At 41.6% G+C, this 20,077-nt stretch overlaps 1 protein-coding gene across 3 annotated transcripts in view; it reads right to left on the bottom strand.

The window, feature by feature from the left end:
• Positions 1 to 7,008: 7,008 nt before the first annotated feature.
• ALDH9A1 (aldehyde dehydrogenase 9 family member A1) overlaps positions 7,009 to 20,077 on the bottom strand; it is a 28,780-nt gene continuing 15,711 nt past the window's right edge. The window contains exons 7-11 of one of the 3 annotated variants that reach the window (XM_022563266.3): positions 16,627 to 16,815; positions 16,314 to 16,401; positions 12,418 to 12,559; positions 9,347 to 9,459; positions 7,009 to 7,763 (exon numbers count right to left, since the gene is read on the bottom strand). In XM_022563266.3, the coding sequence (XP_022418974.1) occupies positions 7,669 to 7,763; positions 9,347 to 9,459; positions 12,418 to 12,559; positions 16,314 to 16,401; positions 16,627 to 16,815 (627 nt within the window). In that variant the 3' untranslated portion in view covers positions 7,009 to 7,668. Of the gene's footprint in view, positions 7,764 to 9,346; positions 9,460 to 11,615; positions 11,703 to 12,417; positions 12,560 to 16,313; positions 16,402 to 16,626; positions 16,816 to 20,077 lie in introns of those variants that run through there. The other 2 variants (XM_022563267.3, XM_089911766.1) reach the window with 2 other exon arrangements.

The following is a 20,077-nucleotide window of genomic DNA, read 5'->3' as shown; positions in this document are numbered from 1 at the left end:
TCCCTTCAAGTTAGTTATGACTTCCAGCAATTTGTTAAACTATACCTATGGGTAGAATTGAAACATTTTTCTTTTCTCTCTACCTGGTCCCTCCAGAAATTGAAGACTCTTGGGTTCCAAGCAGGTGAATGGGAAAGACTGTCTCCTGGCATGTGCAGGAATCTCAATATTTGGGGGACTTCTACAAGAGAGGACTCCACCGAGGCAGAGTTGATGGCAGGCCTTGGTATGGCTTTCCTGGCCTTGAAAGGCCTTTTGGGAACTCAGTCTGAGACTTCTGAGGAATTCCACAAGAGCCAGTTTGGAGGAGCCTAGGTGGCCACTGTAGGTGTGATTTTGGACGTATTCCTGTATTACTGAAAACTTGTTTTCTGAACTATATTACAGACCTGGACAAAAACGACAGGCAGGTGTGGTTGATATTATCTCAGAATACGGATACGGCTTGTATTTTGCTTAATGGTCATGATCTTCCCTGTGTTGTACCTGTTAGGTGTCTTACATTTTGCCCCTAGCCTGAGTGGAGGAAATCTATTTGAGGACTGAGCAGCAACAGTAACCTCACTGAAAAAAGAGTCTAATTGCTGGGTTAATGGCAACAGCAAGATGCTGTTGTTGTCTTCCTCTGGATTTCCATGAAAAATCGACCTGGCTAATGTGACCATGTGGAGACGACTGACAGTGGCGGGGCGGGGGAGGGGCGGGGGAAGACCCTTACCATCTTCCTATCCCACATGCCAGTACGTCAGAAGGACCCTGTCGGTAAACATTACCATGTAACACATCATACACTTTGACTGCCCATGAGCCCCCCACCCAGGCTATGCTGTGTGGAGTGGAATAGGCTGGCTTCTGGACACACAAGTCCAACTAGTGTGATTAACTGTTTTTTTGTTTGGAGAGACCTAATGCGTCCACCCCTAACAAAACTTGGGGTGGGCTAACTCCACCAGAATGTATTTTTTAGAGCCGAGGCCTTCTTCTCCCCATGGGGGTTGCTCGGGATTTGTGAAAAACAGGCTTGGCCTTACCTTCTTTATAACCAGACAGGGCCCTGCTGCTATTGACTCCCTCTCCATTACCCCAGTAAGTGCTTGGCTCCAAAATTTGCCCACATTCTGGCAAATGACTGTTCTTAGCCTACTAGGTATCTTACTCTTGATGCTCTTTGGCTGCTGCCATCTGTATTTGTGGCATCTGGCTGCAGTGCCCCCCTACATACCTGACCCCAGGGATATCACAGAAGAAGGGCAGACCAAGATTGTGAGGGTCGTGCAGCATTATGTAGGGGTGGAATGTATGATCAGGCCACCAAGATGGCTGCTCTCTGTACATCCCCTGCTCAACCAGTGCCTGCTTCACCTACACCCTACTCACATGACTGACCGTCCTACATACTTGCCCCCAACCCAGCTAGTGATTGTTCTAATCTTCAGATCAGAATATCTCCACCATGATAACTTATTAATGGGGTAGTGAAGAGCATGCCCCTCTGCTAGTTTCCCTGGTAACTGATAAGCCATCCTGACCTCAATTCCCCCTATAACTGGTAACCTCGCCCTCGCCCCAGGAACAAAGACTGCTGCCATGTCCTACCCACTGTCTGCCACACATGGTGGGGTGTCGTTCCAGGATCTTGCTTCAGACATGAAAGATCCACCACCCATTAAACCACTGAGGTCTCTATCACTGACTCCAGGATCTTTCTTTGGTCTCAAGGATGGGCAAGTACAAGGCTTGTAGGCCTGCAGGGTGCAGCCCAACACTCCTTCTATTGTAAATGATACTCTCCCTGGGTAGAGTATCCTAGGTTGCAGATATTTCCCTTTCAGGACTTTGAATGTATCTTGCCACTCCCTCTGGCCTGCAACGTTTCTGTAGAGAAACCAGCTGATAGCCTTATGGAGGTTCCCTCTGTTTTTCTCTCGCTGCCTTCAGGATGCCTGCTTTAACTTTTCCCATTTTAATTATTAGACGTCTTGGTGTAGGTCAGTTTGGGTTCATCTTGTTTGGGACCTTCTGTGCTTCCTGTACCTGGATATCTGTTTCCTTCTTTAGGTTTAGGAAGTTTTCCACCAAAATTTCTTCAAGTACATTTTTGATTCCTTTTTCTCCTTCTGGGATCCCTATTATGTGTAGATCAGCTCACTTTATATTATCCCATAGGTTTCATATATTGCTTTCATTTTTTTCATTAGTCTGTCTGCTGTTCTGACGGGGTGATTTCAATTATTTTATCTTCCAGATCACTTATTCATTCTTCTGCATCATTTAGCTTGCCCATGGCCAGGACCGTCTGTGTAGGTCTGTTTTCTGCCTACCACAATGCAGCTACTGCACTGCCCTCCGAGCCTCTGAAGCTCCCTTTCTGTCCCAGCTGATCTCCCAGCCACTGAAGGGGCTTCCCAGAGTGAGGGAACTTTTCCTCTTTCACAGCTCCCTCCCAGGGGAGGTGCTGTCCTAATTACTTTTTTTTTTTTTTTTTTACTTTGGGACAGGTGCTGTCCTAATTACTTCTTGTTTTTTCTTTTGTCCTACCCGGTGATCTTTCTTACAGCTTTGGTTGTATGAGATCTTATGCCAGAGTTCAGCAGGTATTCTGTGAGAACTGTTCCACATGTAGATGTATTTTTGATGTATTTGTGGGAGGAGGTGAGTTCCATGTCCTTCTATCCCGCCATTTTGACCTCCACCTGTCCTTACTGTATAAGGTTCTTGAGGATCAAACCTAGCGCGATGCTCCCGTGGCCAAGGGCCAGCTCAGTTTCCAGCACAAGATGTGGTAGGAAGCAGGAGAGCCACCTGCTGGTGAAACTTCATCCATCAAAAGTCAGCAACCAGGTTATCTTCTTATGTTCCAAGGACACCCCCAGAGTTTGCCCCGCTTTCCTTTCATCCCTGTATCACTTGCCTCCAAAGATGCTCTCCTAACTCAATCGAAAACAGCTCTCTCAGTTCCCTCTCTTAAGCAGCACTCTCCAATAGAACTTTCTGACATGATGGAAGTATTATTCAACTGCACTGTCCACTATAGTTACCACAACCCATGTGTGGCATCGAGTACTTGAAATGTGACGAGAGCAACTAAAAACCTGAGTTTTTATTTAGTTTTAATTGTATTTAAATAGCTAAATGTGGCTAGTGGCTACTGTACTTGGATAGCACAGCAGTAAAGCAGTGGTTCTCAACCTTGTCTGTCCCCTAAATTCACCCCAGCAGGGACCTTTTAAGAATCCAGATGAGCAGACCACACCCCGAATCAATTAAATTAGAATCTCGGTATTTTTTAAGCTCTTTCTGGGTATTTCAATCATGTGTCCAAAGTTGAGAACCGTTGCTCTAAAACCAGTGTTTGGCAAACTATCCTGCGTAAGAACTTCCTGGGGGTCTTGTTAAAATGCAGATTCTGATTCAGAGGCCTGAGGTGAGAACTGAGATTCCACAGGTCAAACAAGCACAGGCTGCTGCCCCTGGGCCGCACTGAGTACCAAGGCTCTACCCCAGCCCTTCGAATCCTTTCACTCACGCAAACAAACATTAGGTACTTTCTGAGCCCAGTGGCATGACAGTTCTGGCTTTTAGTGTTTCCATTCTAATCGGAGAAATAATAAGCTTGTAATCTCAAACAGTGATAAATGCTTTGAAGTAAATGAAACAGTGTAGTGGGATAAGGATGTGTGTGGCCAACTGCAGATTTAAGGAGGTGAATGTTTAGTTTTTGGCTTTCAGGAGCCTACAGGTGAAGATCTAGAAAAACATGCTCTCTGGGGAAGAGGGACAGTGAGTGTGAGGCTCCTGAGGCAAGAAAAGGCCTGGCAGAGTAAGGCACAGGTGAACGGGGAGAGTGACAGAGGGGGGAATCAGAGAAGGGCAGTGGTGGTCACGGTGAGGAGTTTGGACTGTGTTCTAACTGAACTAAAAGCCGCAGTAGGGCCTTAAGCAAGAGCATGAGGAATGCTGATTTACTATGGAGAGATTTGCTCACTGCTGATCTGACTTTCTGATAGTTTTTCACAGCATCATTTAACTGCTAAGACTTGGTCTCCTCTTTCCCCTTTGCTGATTTTTTCCCCCTCACACTGTAAAAAGAAATACAAAGATAGGTCTCTAGGTATAAGAAAAACCAAGGAATCATTTTTACTTCTGAGGAAAGCCAAACTCAGAACTACACATTTCAGAGAAGCTAGGGTGGAGACTCTGCCATTGGAAGAAGCAGGCAAGGAACTCAGGGTTGCCCCCCTTCTCTGGAAGCTCCTGGTGGATGACTTCCATGGATGGTGTCAGTAAACTGTAGCCCACCTTCCTTCTGCCAGATTCTTGCCTTAGGCAGCAAGAGGATTGAAGGTGTAAGAAATAAAGAGCAGCAGGAGGAAAGAAAGGACCCAGTGGCCACCTGTTGTCTGAAAAAAACCTGCCGAAGTGAGAGACTGCCTCTGTTTGGAGTCACAGAAAAGCCAAGCCAGAGATCAGGACTCTAAGCTATTGCAAAGGAGTAAGCCAACATGGGTCTTGGTTTTCTTATTTCTCTCATTAATACAATTCCAAAACCATTTCTATCAGTAGCAGTTAAAGGACGCTGTAGCACAGGAAGCTGTCAACCAAATAAATCTTAAAATGCATATAAAAGGACATGAGTTGAATAAATTTACATGTGGCCTCATGAGGATACAGGGTTAGTTGGCAGTTATTACCTTTAAGAAAATCCTAGGAAAGATATGCACCCAAATGTTAATAGTAGTTACCTCTAGGAGATAATATTAGATGGGAGAAGGAAAAAGAAGGGTACCTTCTGCTTAACTTTCAAAAGTTAATCAAAATACTAGTAGAGGTACTTCCTGGGTGGTCCAGTGGGTAAGACTCCATGCTCCCAATGCAGGGGGCGCGGGTTCGATCCCTGGTCAGGGATCTAGATCCCGCATGCCACAACTAAGAGCCTACATGCCACAACTAAGACTTTGCACGCCACAACTAAAGATCCTGCACACCACAACGAAGATCCTGTGTGCCGCAACTAAAGACCTGGTGGAGCCAAATAAATAAATATTAAAAAAAAAATACTAGTAGAGAAAAAGGAGACTCCAGGAGCATTTAACTAGATGATACAGCTTCTTCCACATCAAAGGAAGGCCTGGCCTCTTGGTTAAATCATGTTTCCTTAAGTGCATTTTGTACATATTATTACTCTCCTAAGATGCTTCATTAACAAACAAGAATCTTTGTTCAGGTAAATTTGTGAAGTACGATAGCTGATGACATCCTGGAACACACTTTGGACCACGCTGGGTGCGGTAGGCTGCATAATGCCCCCCACCAGCTATGTCACATCTTAAGTTTCAGGACCTGTGAATATTTTATGGCAAAAGGACACTTTGCAGATATGATTATGTTAAGGATCTTGAGATAAGAGATTATTATGGACCATCTGGTGGGCCCTCAATGCTATCATAAGTGTCCATATAAGAGGGAAGCAGAGGGGGATCTGACCACACAGAGAAAGAAGGCAATGGAAGCAGAGACTTGATGCTAAGCTGCTGCTGCTAAACAAACAGGAGGGGCCATGAGCCGCAGAATGCAGCTCTAGACTGGAAAAGGAGGGGAAAGATTCTCTCCTAGAGCCTACAGAGGGAGCATGCCCTGCCAACACCCTGGTTTTTGCCCAGTGAAACCATTTTGGACTTCTGACCTCCAGAACTACAAGATAATAAATGTGTTGTTTTAAAGTCCCCACATTTGTGGTAATTTGTTACAGCACTCATACGGAATGAATACAATGAGTTAAGGTCTAGGAATCGGGGAAGGAGAGCAGGAAGCGTAAGAGTTAAAGTCCCACATAGCTGGACTGGAACTCTACTCTTCAACTTACTGACTTGGCTGTGGTCCAGGCTTCTCCAATTCTCAGCTTCTTCACCTGAAAATTGGGGCTAACGACTTCCTCATGTTTAGTGTGAGTATTCAATGAGAAGGGAAGTAGCAGATGGATCGCAGGGAGTATTCAAATGTTGGTTCCCTTTCCCTGGCTGTTTTCTCTTCAGAGGAACTGCCAGAAACTTGTCTTCTCCCAGGCGGCTCCTACTGTGGAAGTCACACAAGGACCCAGGGTGACCCCCGAAGACCCAGGGTAAGATCATTGTTGGCCTTGCTCGGTATCATGTATGTGCCCGCTGTGCGAATATCCATCGAGAGAGGCTGATTCAATTGTTCTCATCCTCTAACTACAGTTTCTGCCCATCATAATAGATAATCAGATGCAGGCCCAGTAACAAGAATCATCCCTTACCTCTTAGCTACTGTGATGATTAATTTTACATGTCAACCTGACTGGGCAATGGGATGCCTAGGTATGTCTATGAGGGTGTTTCCAGAAGAGATCAGCATTTGAACTGGTGAACTGAGTAACGCAGACGGCCCTCCCCATGTGGTGGGAATCATCCAATCCATTCAGGGCCCAAATAGAACAAAAAGGCAGAAGAAGGGCAAACTCACTCTCTCTGCTTGAGCTGAGACATCCATCTTCTGCCCTCAGACAGCAGCACTCCTGGTTTTACACCACCAGCTTTCCTGGATCTCCAGCTTATGGAGAGCAGACTGTGGGCCTTCGCAGCCGCCATAATCACGTAAGCCAATTCCTATAAGAAATCTTCTCTTATACATATCTGTTCTACTCTATTGGTTCTGTTTCTCTGGAGAACCCTAATACCACTATTAAATCTAAATTATTCCCCTGAAGGGAAGATAAGAGGGCAAGATGAGGATCACTGCAACAGTCTGAGAAGTCACCATGATCTGACAGCCCTTTAAGGACAGGCCCAGTTTATCTGGGCTGGGAAGAACATGGAGCCCAGAAGTCTGAATGGGCCACTGAAAGTTCATTACAGCAACAGAAGCCTGCCCATGTGTACTCACTGCAAAGAAGGTCAAATCCTCTGCCTTAAACGTTTAACTTTAGCCCTATCCTGTGTCCTCCTATAACCCTGAGATGTGTATAGCTTCAAAACATGACACTGAAAGGACTGACGGTGTGATTTATTTAGTTTCAGTATACTGCAGTGGATTACAAATAATCTGTACGTTTAAAAGGAAACTCTTCTGTCATAAGAGAGCAAGCTGTAACTCAAGGACTGGAGCCGGTTTCCCCCATCCCCGCAGCGCTGGCTCTGGCCAGTCAGCATTCACACCAAACAGACCCATCTATTAATAAGCCAAGCCCTCTCTTCCGACTGCCAGCCTTCTGAATGGAATGACAAGGGGCCATGTCTTTAAAAACGTCAAGGAGCAGAAATCTCTGCTGATTCCCCCAGGAACCTCTATAAAGGCATGGGTTCTTTAAAGCAAGCTAGAGAATGAACCTGTCAGTGGGTCGGCTCTGTGGAAGAACAATCCTGGTCCCTCCCCCTGTTTTCCAGCAGTGTGCTAGTGGCTCTCAAAGATTTCCCAGAAATTTGCTTTAAGGAAAATCACAGCTTTCTTGATTAGCATCTAAAAGGCACTTACGCACATTTTCACTTAGGAAATTGATTGAGCGATTAAGAGTAACACTGAACCATTCTCTTATCCTGAATGGCCAACATTCTGGATCTAAACTGGTAGGTGGCTGCACCGCCGCGGTCAAGAGAGCCGCTTCTCATTATTCCCAGGCCCGGCCGTGTTCACTGGCTTCTCTGCACGTTTTCAAAAAGCAGACTCCACGTCACCCATCTCCACGCACACAGTCTTTAGTTGTGAATAATATTCAATTGTCACACGGCCATTCTCTCTGCCAAACCCTGAAAGGAAGAGAAGGGGTGAGGGTGAGCCATTGCGGTAATCCAGCCACAGTGACCTGCAGAAACAGGCACTGCTCCCAGGGCTGGAGAAGAGTGCAGAGCCAAGAAGTTTTGGGATCAAGTCCTCAACTGCATGTATTAACTGTGGAGCTAGATGTGGGAAAAGTGACACACTAGCCTTCGGGGATAGGGAAATATTTAGGTTTCATTTCTTACCAGTATGACTCTTAACTTCTAGTATCTACTCTTCTAGACTAAGGTCTAAAAATGTTCAGACTTTCTTATCAAGCATTAGAGCATTCTCTACAATTATCAATCAACCTGATGCCTTTGAAAGTCAGTGCTAACTTAGAACTTAACTCTACATAATAGGCTTATTAACCTTCTCTTATACTAAATCTGTAAGAGCACCTACTATTTATACTCTGTCCACTCACGTGGGGGGTGGACCCTTTAGGCTCTCAGGTTACTCAAAGCCAAGACACTGCCCAATCAATAGTAGATGAGGTTACAGGACAGCCTTCCTTGTGTCCCCTACCCCAGACTGAGGCAGGCTCTGCATCCTAAGAGCAAGGCCCAGTCTCCAAAAATGCACATCTCCAGGGGGCATCATTCCAAATGGGACATACACAATGGCCCTGCTAAGGCCTCACTCTGCCTTTTGTTCCTTTCCAAATCCTCTCAGCATGGAGCCCACTGGGCATGTTAGGCCAGCTTTCTGTCCCTCTCATCTCATATAGGCATATCCATGGGCACTGATCCAAAGATTCAGGTTTAGGGAAGGGAAAGCTGGCCTCACGAGGCCCCACTGAGGCCAAAGCTGCAGATTCCAAACAAACTGAGGGTTATGAATTAATAAAACAGAGCCTTGGTTCCTACCCTGCCTTTAGGTCTGTGTTACAGCTCCTCCAGGTACCCCATAGGGACAGGGATGACTAGTGAAGTATGACTAGAGAATGCCAGAATGATACCAAACGCAATACCAAATAAAACTGTCAAATTAACACCCACCATCTCGTCATCATTCATCCGTGTTTACATGTTTGCCAACACGGTGATGGCCATAAGTATCTGCCAGGAGAGTAGGGGTCGGACTCTTAGAATGGTGCACCTACAAAGTCCAAACCAATTTTCATACAGAATTGGTGAAATCAGCAACAAACTCCAAAGAAAGAACCTCAAAGTAATGGCTATGTTCCTGATGCCTCAAATCTCCTAAGAGACTAGATTTACAAACTTGCCATGGTTCGAACGCCTAGGGGTGGTTTTACACTTAATGGCAATCACAGACTGTGAGGAAAAAGTAATCCTACCCACGAGATAAACCTTTTTCAGATATATGTCAGCTGTTCACAATCCAGTCTACACATCAAAGACTTCTGGAGAGCTTCTGGAAAAAATAAAGATGCTCAGCTTCCATTCCCAGAGACGGATACATCGGGCCTGGGGAGGACCAGGAATTCATATACTTTTCCAGGTGATTCTGATACACACACAGGTTTAGGAACCTGTTCCATAAGGACTGAATTATGACCAGTGTTTCTAGAGATGGGGGTTTGCTTTCACAGTTCCCAGATTCTCACCTGACTTCTTATATCCACCAAAGGGCAACTCCACTGGGCTGACATTATAGTTGTTAATGAAGCACATTCCAGCCTGAAGCTCAGCCACCACTCTGTGGGCACGCTGGATGTCCCTATGAAGAAAAAATGCATTGGTTATTCACAGTTTCTTTTGCTACAACCTTACCAGGAAAAGTTAGACGGTCACTTCTAAGGGTCTCAAAACATTGCCAAATTGTTTCTTCAAACTGTGTTTTAAAATCTTATACCATCCATGCAAAATAGATAAGGATTTGAATTTTATAGTCTCATCCAAACGCATGTATAAAATAAGCAGCAGCAACAAGGGTGCCAAAACAATTCAATGGGGGAAAATAGTCTTTTCAACAAATAGTGCTAGAACAACTGGATATACATATGCAAAAGAATGAAGGAAGATCCCTTTCTTACACTACACGCAAAAATTAACTCAAATGGGTCACTGACCTAAAATGTCAGAGTGAAAACCACAGAACTCTTTGAAGCAAACAGGAATAAATCTTCATGACCTTCGGTTAGACACAATCTTCTTAGACATGACACCAAAAGTAACAGATACAGAAAAAACAGAATAATTACACTGACAAAATTTTAAAATTTTGTGCTGCAAATGAGACTATCAGGAAAGTAAAAAGACAACTCACAGAAATGCAAATTAAAACTGATACAAGACACCACTGCACAACCTCTAGGATGGCTAAAATCAAGAGAACCGACAATAACAATTGCTGACTAGGATGTGGAGAAACTGGAACCCTTATACATTGCTGATGGGAATGTAAAACGGTACTGCCACTTTGGAAAACAGTTTAGCAGTTCCTCAAATAGTTAAACACAGTCACCATAGGATCCAGCAATTCCACTCCTGGGTATATACCTGAAATGAAATATACAAATATCCACACAAAGACTCATATATGAATGCTCATAGGAGCATTATTCATAATAGCCAAAAAGTGGAAACAGCCCAAATGTCTATCAATGGGTCAATGAATAAACAAAATGTGATATATCCATACTACAGAATATTACTCAGTAGTAGAAAGGAATAAAGTAGTGATACATACTATAACAGTAAGTGAACTTTGAGAAGAAGCCAGTAGATGAACTAAGTGAAAGAAGCCAGTCGTGAAGGGTCACATACTGCATGATTTCATCTACGTAAAATATTCAAAATATGCAAATCTATAAAGACAAAGTAGATCAGTGGTTGCCAGGGACTGGGGGGAGGGGAAAATGCAGAGTAACTGTTATTGTTCTTAGAATGAAGAAAATGTTCTAAAATTAGATTATGACAGTTGTACAATCTGTAAATATACTAAAAACTATTGAATTGTACAATTTAAATAGGTGAATTGTTTGGTACATGAATTATCCCAACAAAGCTGTTTAAAAAAAGAAAAAAAGGAGTTACCCTCCTTTGTAACCGGCCTTTGTCTGTATTTTGGTGGCGAAGCAAAGCAAGAGGAGAGACTTATCCCACTCAATCCTCAAATCAAAAAAAGCAGCTCCTGGGACTTCCCTGGTGGTGCAGTGGTTAAGACTCCACACTCCCAATGCAGGGGCCCTGGGTTCAATCCCTGGTCAGGAAACTAGATCCCACACGCATGCTGCAACTGAGAGTTCACATGCCACAACTAAAGAGCCTGCCTGCCACAACTAAGGAGCCCACGTGCACAATTAAGACCCGGCGCAACCAAATAAATAAATATTTTAAAATATACATATATATACAAAAAAAAAAAAAAGCAGCTCCTGGGAATTCCCTGGCGGTCCAGTGGTTAAGACTCTGTGCTTTCACTGCCAAGGGCCTGGGTTCAATCCCTGTTCGGGGAGCTAAGATCCCGTAAGCTGTGAGGCACAGCCCAAAAAAACAAAGCAAAACAAAACAAAACAAACAAACAAAAAAGCAGCTCCTCAGAGAGGACTTTTAGGGTAGTGAAACTACTCTGTATGATATTACAACAGTGAGTACAAGTTATTATACATTTGTCCAAACCCATAGAATGCACACCAAGAGTGAACCCTAATGTGGACTATAGTCTTTGGGTGATAAAGATGTGTTCATGTAGCTTCATCAATTCTAACAACTGTTCCACTCTGGTGGGGGATGTGGATCATGGGGGAGACTATGCATGTGTGGGGCAGGAGTAGCTGGGAAATCTCTGTACTTCCACTCAGTTTTGCAGTGAACCTAAAAGTGCTCTTAAAAATAAAGTCTATTAAAAAAAAAAAAAAAGTAGCTCCTCACTTTTTTCTTCAGAACTCAAAAAGAAGCTACTACATCAGGTCCTCAAGGGAGACTTGGGTCTTCCATCCCACGTTCCTGACCACAAATCTACAAAAAATAATAACCTTGTATGTCACTAAAGAAACAGCATAATCCCAAGTGTAAACAGTCTTAGAAAACTGCCTACTACTGCCAAAGACTAATCAGATTTTGTACATAAACAAGCAACCTGCAAGAATTTTCTAAGAAATTTTTCTCCGAAATCACTTTTTGTTTTTCTTATAGTGGTTAAAGTTTATGTACAAAGATATTAATCCCAACATTACTCACAACAGTTAAAATTGGAAATAGCACCCTAAATACACAACAATAGAAAAAAGGCCCACATGTGTTACAATGCATTCCAATTTAGGGACTTCTATAAAGCTAAAACTCATGGCTTTGAAGGATACTGCCCAGTATTCATATGCTTATGGATTTCTAAATTCCTTGACATACATGTTTTTAATAGGCACCTAACATGATGCTTTACATAGATCAGAAACTTAAATATTTATTCAATGTATGAATGAACAAAGGATAGAATTTTCATCAATAAAGCTAATAGCTTAATTTAAACTCAACACTAGGGTTCTCTGGCTATTCAGGGCTAACTGTGAAATGCTACTTTGCCATCTTTTGACTTTAGCTGAAGCAAATAGAAAGTGCTGATGAAAATGCAGTGAGGGCAAACTCCAGTGAGGGAATAAGATCAATTAAATATCTAAGAAGACACTGCAGCCCCATTTCTTCAAAGCCACTTGGGGTGTCCTTCCCCACCTACCTGGTGAAGACACCAGCTGCTAGTCCGAAAGTGGTATCATTGGCTCTTTCCAGAACCTCAGCTTCAGTGTCAAATGATAAAATAGACATAACCGGTCCAAAAATCTCTTCTTTCACACAGGTCATGTCATCTCTACAATTAGCTGCAAACATTATTAAAAAACCAAACATCAGCAAAGGAATGATTATTTCTGGCACGTTAAAATTTCCTGTTCATAGTAAACAGTGAATACACAGCTTTAGAGAAATTTCAATGTGACATTTTCAGTGTGAATATAAATCTGAGCATCCTTTCTGCAATGACGATTTAACACTACATATTAAGGAGCCATGGCCTATGTGTTCATTCTAAATCTACTTTTTTGAATTCATCATAAGGAAATAGCTAATGAGGTGTACAAGGATGTACATACAAGGACTTCCATCACAACATCCCTGTGACAGTCAAAACTAGAAGCAACACACTAGACATCCAAAATAGATGGGATGATCACGTGAACGGTACACAACCGAATGATGAACTTCTATGAAGCATCAAAAAGTAATGTTTCGGGGCTTCCCTGGTGGCGCAGTGGTTGGGAGTCCGCCTGCCAATGCAGGCGACAGAGGTTCATGCCCCGGTCTGGGAGGATCCCACATGCCGCAGAGTGGCTGGGCCTGTGAGCCATGGCCCCTGAGCCTGCGCGTCCGGAGCCTGTGCTCCGCAACAGGAGAGGCCACAACAGTGAGAGGCCCGCATATCGCAAAAAAAAGAAAAAAAAAAGTAATGTTTTGGAGACTTCCCTGGTGGTCCAGTGTTAAGAATCCGCCTTCCAATGCAGAGGACGCGGGTTCGATCCCTGGTTGGGGAACTAAGATCCCACATACCGCAGGGCAGCTAAGCCCGCGCGCCACAACTGGAGAGCCCATGCGCCCCAACTACTGAGCCTGCGTGCCCTGGAGCCCACATGCCACAACTACAGAAGCCCACGTGCCACAACTAAAGAAGCCCATGCACCACAACAGAGAGCGCAGCCAAAAAAAAAAAAACGGGGTGTGTGCGTGTGTGTGTGTGCGTGTGTATAGGATGCACTTCAAATGAATTAAAATGATTACTAAAAAAGAGAAGTAATGTTTTTGAAGAAAATAAGTAAATGCTCATGATTAACATTCACTGGAAAAGGTACAAACTGTATATATCCTCCCAATTTCTGTTAAAATGTTACACATGACTAACATTTTTTATATTTTTTCACATTTTCTAATGACTCTGATATGATTAGAATGAGAAACAATATTTTTAAAAAAGAAAATACAATGTAAAAAAAATAACTTAGAAATAACTGAAGGAGTGTTCATTTTATATGAAAATGTACTTAAGTTTTTAAGTGGCTAAATCCCTAAAAAGATTAAATTCACACTTGACATTTTAAAATATGCATATATGTCTAAAGAAGCTCATATATTTAGATGTGAAATACTGAACCTCACTGATCCTCAAGACAGTGGTGCTTTTATCCACACTTTGGCTGAAGAACAGCTCACCTCAATGCTGGAAACCACGCATGGAGTGAGATATGTTGTTTGTAAGGTTGTGTGATACATGTAAACAATGTGGAGGCAGAAAAACAGCTTGAGAACCCTACTTTAAACACCAGCTTTACACTAGCCAAAGCTAAAAACCAACTTCTCACATATCTACAAAGAGGAGGACTCTAAAATCTCATAAGAGATGAATCAGAGCTTGTGCATACAAAGTAAGAACAGCACTCTGGTCGTGTGTATGTTACACTGTACTCTGGGGACACCTAAACTACCTTCAAAGGTATATTAAATAATTTTAGGTTGTGTTTAAGGACAGTTTATTATAATCTAAATCTTTGAAAATTACTAATCCACATACAATTTTTAGGGAAATTGTTAGCCAGAATATTAAATTACTCAAGATAATTCATTACCCAACAGTCCCAGAATACAGTTTGTCTTACACAGGCTGATAACACAGTATGGCTCTGTTTGCAATGCATTCTATATTGGAGAGTCAAAAGAGATGAGGGGATAAAGCGGCAGCTGACGTTACAAGAAAAGAAAAGGTTCCTGCCCCACACATAACACTCGTTATACTTTAGCCCCAAATCTCAAGTAAATGAATCTACAGATTGAGGTTCTGGAGTCATTCTCCAGTCATTTTATATGCGTAAAAATGTACTGAGGACTTATTAACATGCAAATCTCAAGGTCCTGGGCCCTGAAAGTGACATTTGGGGATCTAGGGCAGGGATGAGAAATCTGCATTTTTAACAAGTTTTCCAAGTGATACTGACACTGTAGATGACAAACAAGGCTTTCAGAATCACTAGAATGAAGTTAAGGTAGTTAGCTCCCTGTCCTTTGCATAGGTTCACAGTTTGTTTAAAAACATTTTTTTTCCTAATTGTAAAATACATGTTCTCTGTAGAAAATCTGTAATATTCAGAAATGCACAAAGTATAATAAAAAATCACCTTTAATCCCAGCATCTAGAGAAATCCACTATCAATATTATGATGCAGACTTCCCTGGTGGCACAGTGGTTAAGAATCTGCCTGCCAATGCAGGAGACACGGGTTCGAGCCCTGGTCTGGGAAGATCCCACAGGCCACGGAGCAACTAAGCCCGTGCACCACAACTACTGAGCCTGTGCTCTAGAGCCCGTGAGCCACAACTACTGAGCCCCCGTGCCACAACTACTGAAGCCCATGCACCTAGAGCCCATGCTCCACAACAAGAGAAGCCAGTGCAATGAGAAGACCACGCACCACAACGAAGAGTATCCCCCACTCACCACAACTAGAGAAAGCGCATGTGCAGCAACGAAGACCCAACACAGCCAAAAATAAATAAATAAAATGAATTTATTTAAAAACAAAAACAAAAAACCTGATTCCTTTAAAAAAAAATATGATGCATATTCTCTGTTCCTTCTTTTTCCCATGCACATATTTGATTTTTAATAGATTTGGGATAATACCATATATACTACTGTTTAACCTGTATTTTCTATGTAAAAACATATAGTAAGTTTTCCCTCTTCCTTAATAGCTACAAGCTAATCCATGGCATGGATGCTAAATTCACAGCCCTTAAACCTCAGCAGATCTTTAGCTTTTTAGCAAGACCTAAAAGGTTAAACTGCACCAAATATCAAGGGTTGAAAAGTGTGACACCACTATCAACCTCAGGGACAAAAATCAGCTGAATCTATCTTCAGGATAAGGTGTAAGGAATTATACAACATAATTCCATCTATATATAGGTTTTTAAAGTCAAGGAAACTAGCAATATTTTTATAGGAGATACTAACATACAATGTAAAATGACAGAGAAAAGTAAATGACAACAACAACATCTAGAATAGTGTCACCCCCAGTAGAAGAGAAGGAGATGGGTGTGAGGACAGTAGGATGACCACATACTTGACTGTCCAAACCAGGAGATTTTTCAGATTGAAAGGAAGTGCTAAAACTATTATATCATATAATTTTTGAAAATATTAATATATTGTCCAACAAATTGGTTTTATTATATTGATGACCTAAAGTTCAAAGAAAAGCACATTCTTTACCAACTTTCTTGAGAAAAGAAATTCATTACTGAATTTTTAACAAACATGCCCTTTCATTTTCTTGGAGTGCCTTGATTCTAGAACAACAGCTGTACACCCAGTTAAGTCCCATGTAACTGATATCATTGTCCAAGAAGAGAAGGGGCACACATGAGGCTTCTAAGGTAAGGGAGAACTTCTACTCCTTAAATTTGAGTAGCAGGGACACACAGTTTGGCAACCCTTGCCTTATACCATATACACAGTTTATAAATATTCTTGTCTATCTGACATTTAATTCAAACTGTTTAAAAGCAAACAAGAAGAGGACATACTTAACACACAAGGTCTCATGTAATACCCATCCTTCAATTTGGGATCTTCAGGTACGTAGAGGTCTCCACCACATAATACTTTAGCACCCTGCCAAAAAAGAATGCATATTTTACGTTAAACATAAAACCCCAGTATGCATTCCCGAAATGCCACTTGTGTCCTGAACAAATGCATACTTAGTCACTCCACTGCAAGTACAATGCAGAATACAGCTCCCAAATGGATATGACCATAGGAAAGAAGCACAGAGCAAGTAACCTAGGAGTAACTACCCCTCCCCCTCCTCTCATCTCACCTCCACTTGTTTCTCACCTGCTCCTTTGCCACTTTAACAAACCCAAGGACTCGCTCCAGATGTGGTCGGTTGATCAGGGGACCCATCCTTGTATCTTCCAGAAGGGGATCTCCAATTTTTATCCTTTGGGTCTGTTTCACCACTTCCTCTGAAAATTGATCAAGAATTTCCTTTTGCACAAATACCCTTGTACCATTACAACAAACCTAAAGGACAGACACATAAAAATTTATATGTAGATGAGGGGGAAAAAAGGAAAAGGATAAAAAGTTCAACAGCTTTAAATTTAAAAGAGACAGTATACTTTCTTTAAAGGTTAGTTCCACTTCTAAAAATTATCACCATACTGAATAGGATCACACATGTAATTGTGGACACAGTACCCCACACACAAACTCTCTGCCCTGTGAGAAAAAAGTTATGCCTTTGTTTTTGTATAAATTTCCTTAAAGCAATTAAAAGATCCATATGACCCATAGGACTTCTATTTCTTCATCTCAGATCCTCAATTTGGCTGTATATTTTGAGAGCAGGAGGTAAGAGTGGAAGGGACTGAAGAGTAAAACTAGATCAAGAACTGAGGCCTTCAGTCTAATAAAAACCTAGGGTGGTTCAGAGTCAATGTTTGTCTCTAAAAACACAAGTAATGGGACTTCCCTGGTGGTGCAGTGGTTAAGAATCCCCCTGCCAATGCAGGGGACATGGGTTCGATCCCTGGTCCAGGAAGATCCCACATGCCACAGAGCAACTAAGCCCATGCGTCACAACTAGTAAGCCTGCGCTCCAGAGCCTGCGAGCCACAACTACTGAGCCTGCGTGCCACAACTACTGAAGCCCGTGCGCCTAGAGCCCATGCTTCGCAACAAGAGAAGCCACCACAATGAGAAGCCCACACAGCGTTATGAAGAGTAGCCCCTGCTCGCTGCAACTAGAGAAAGCCCGCACGCAGTGCTAAAGACCCAACGCAACCAAAATTTAAAAAAAACACACACACACAAGTAATGACTATTTAGACCCTCCCACAGACATGAACATAAATACTACTCAAATGATATCAGAACAGTAGAACAGAAAAGGAAGTCCAAAAATAGATCCAAGTACTCAAGGAAATTTAGTTTACAATAAAGGTGGAATCTAAAACCACTAGAGTAAAGATGAATTAGTAACAAATGGTTCCACTGGTTAGCCATGTGGAAAAAAAGATACAATCTCATACTGTACACAGGAGTAAACCCCAAATGTATAAGGAATCTAAATATAGAATAAAAAACCAATTACCAAGAGAAAATATAGGTGAATTCTACTATAACCTAGGTGAAGGAAAAGGTTTTCTAACTAGTACTCAAAATCTAGGTGCAATGAAAGAAAAAAATGATAAATTTGACTACATAAAATCAATAATCTTTTGCATGGCAAAAACATCCTAAACAAAGCCAAGACAACAAACTGGAAGAAAACATTTACAACGTACATCACAGATAAAGGGTACTATCACCAATATTTAAATAACTTATAAAAACTGAGGGAAAATCAAAACTAATAGTATAACACACCAAAAAAAGTGAACTTGGGAATTCTCTGGCAGCCCAGTGGTTAGGACTTGGCACTTTCACTGCCAAGGGCCTGGGTTTGATCCCTGGTTGGGGAACTGAGATCCTGCAAGTGTTGCAGCACGGCCAAAAAGAAAAAAAGTGAACTTCACTATGTGTGAATAAGAAAAAAATCTCTACAAAAAGAATTGAAGGAAATGACTAGATGTTCAATATAAAATTGGATAAAAGTTATGCACAATTCACACACACACATATAAATGGTCCTTAAGCCTAGAAAAGATGTTCAATCTCGTTCATAATTAGATAATTGAAATTAAAACTACAATGAAGTATCACCCCTTACCTCGTGAGGAAATAGGCACACATATATTGTTGGTAGGAATGCAAGTTGGTCCAACCCATTTGCAGGGGAATATGGCACTATCTTACAAAATTATATATGCACTCAACATCACTAATCATAAGGGAAATATAAATAAAAACCTACAGTGAGATACTACTTCACATCTACTCTGATGGCTGTGACCAAAAAAACCAGAAAATAACAAGTATTGGCAAGGATGTGGAGAAATTAGAGCCTTTGTGCATTGTTGGTGAGAACGTAAAATGGTGCAGCTGCTGTAGAAAACATTATGGCAATTCCTTGAAAAATTAAACACAGAATTACTATATGATCTAGAAATTCCACTTCTGGGTATATACCCAAAAGAAGTGAAAGCGGGGACTTGAATAGATATTTGCACATCAATGTTCACAGCAGTACTAGTCACAATAGCCAAAGGTAGCAGTAAACTAAATGTCCACCGGTAGATGAATGGATAAAGAAAATGTGGCATACATATACAACGGGGTATTATGCAATCTTGAAAAGGAAGAAAAATCTGACACATGCTACAACATAGATGAACCTTAAAGACCTTAAGTTAAGTGAAATAAGCCAGACACAAAAGGACTAATACTGTTTGATTCCACTTATAATGAGATACCTAGAATAGTCAGATCCATATAGATAGAAAGTAGAATAGTGGTTACTGGGGACTGGGAAGAAAAGGATACATGAAGTTATTGTTTAATGTGTAGAGTTTCAGTCCTATAAGATGAAAAGAGTTCCAGAGGTGGACGGTGGTGATGGCTGCATAACAGTGTGAATGTACTTAATGCCACTGGACTGTCCACTCAAAAATGATTAACACGGTCAATTTTATATTATATATATTTTACCACAAAAAAATAGGCACAAAAGATTACATTTACCACTTCTAGGAATTTACTCTGAAAATATATCTCCAACAATGTGAACACACACGTGCACGAGGTTATTCACTGCAGAACTGTTTGTAATCACAAAATACTGGAAACTAAATGCCCATCCAAAAGAGAGTAGTTGAATAAACTAACAGCTATACAAGGAATTATACTACACAGCTATAAAAAAGAAAGAAGATTTCTATGAAATGAAGTGATTTCCAGGTGAAAAAAGTGAAACAGTAATTCTGCTATCTTTTGTGTTGAGGAAAGAAGAGAAAATAAGAAATATACAAGTACCTGGTCATTTGTGTAAAAAGAAATAGGAAGGAAAAATGAGAAACAGGTTTGGTTGGATAGGGATGGATTGGAAGAAGGAGGGAACGGGAATGGGTAGAAGGGATAGGAGGAGTGCCATTTGTTTCCTTTTTTGGTAAAATTCTGACATTTAGAACCATGTTAGTATTTCGCCTAAAGCAAGGATGGGTGAAAATAAACCCCAAATGAAATACAAACAGAAATGAATAAACTCATTATTTAAAATGAATATCATAACCATACTGAAGGGGGTGGTGAAGGAAGAACTGACTCGTTAACTTCTGAACACAGAATTTTAACTGTACCCCAGGCTAAAGACAAAGAGCTGTAAAAAAAAAATGTTGCACTCTAG

This window comes from Delphinapterus leucas, chromosome 1 (assembly GCF_059928025.1).
Source record: "Delphinapterus leucas isolate spDelLeu-1000000601 "Yukka" chromosome 1, BTC_Dleu_Yukka2, whole genome shotgun sequence".
Classification (NCBI taxonomy): Eukaryota; Metazoa; Chordata; class Mammalia; order Artiodactyla; family Monodontidae; genus Delphinapterus; species Delphinapterus leucas.
Note: the sequence above shows the minus strand (reverse complement) of the source record. Positions and strands in the feature narration are given on the sequence as shown.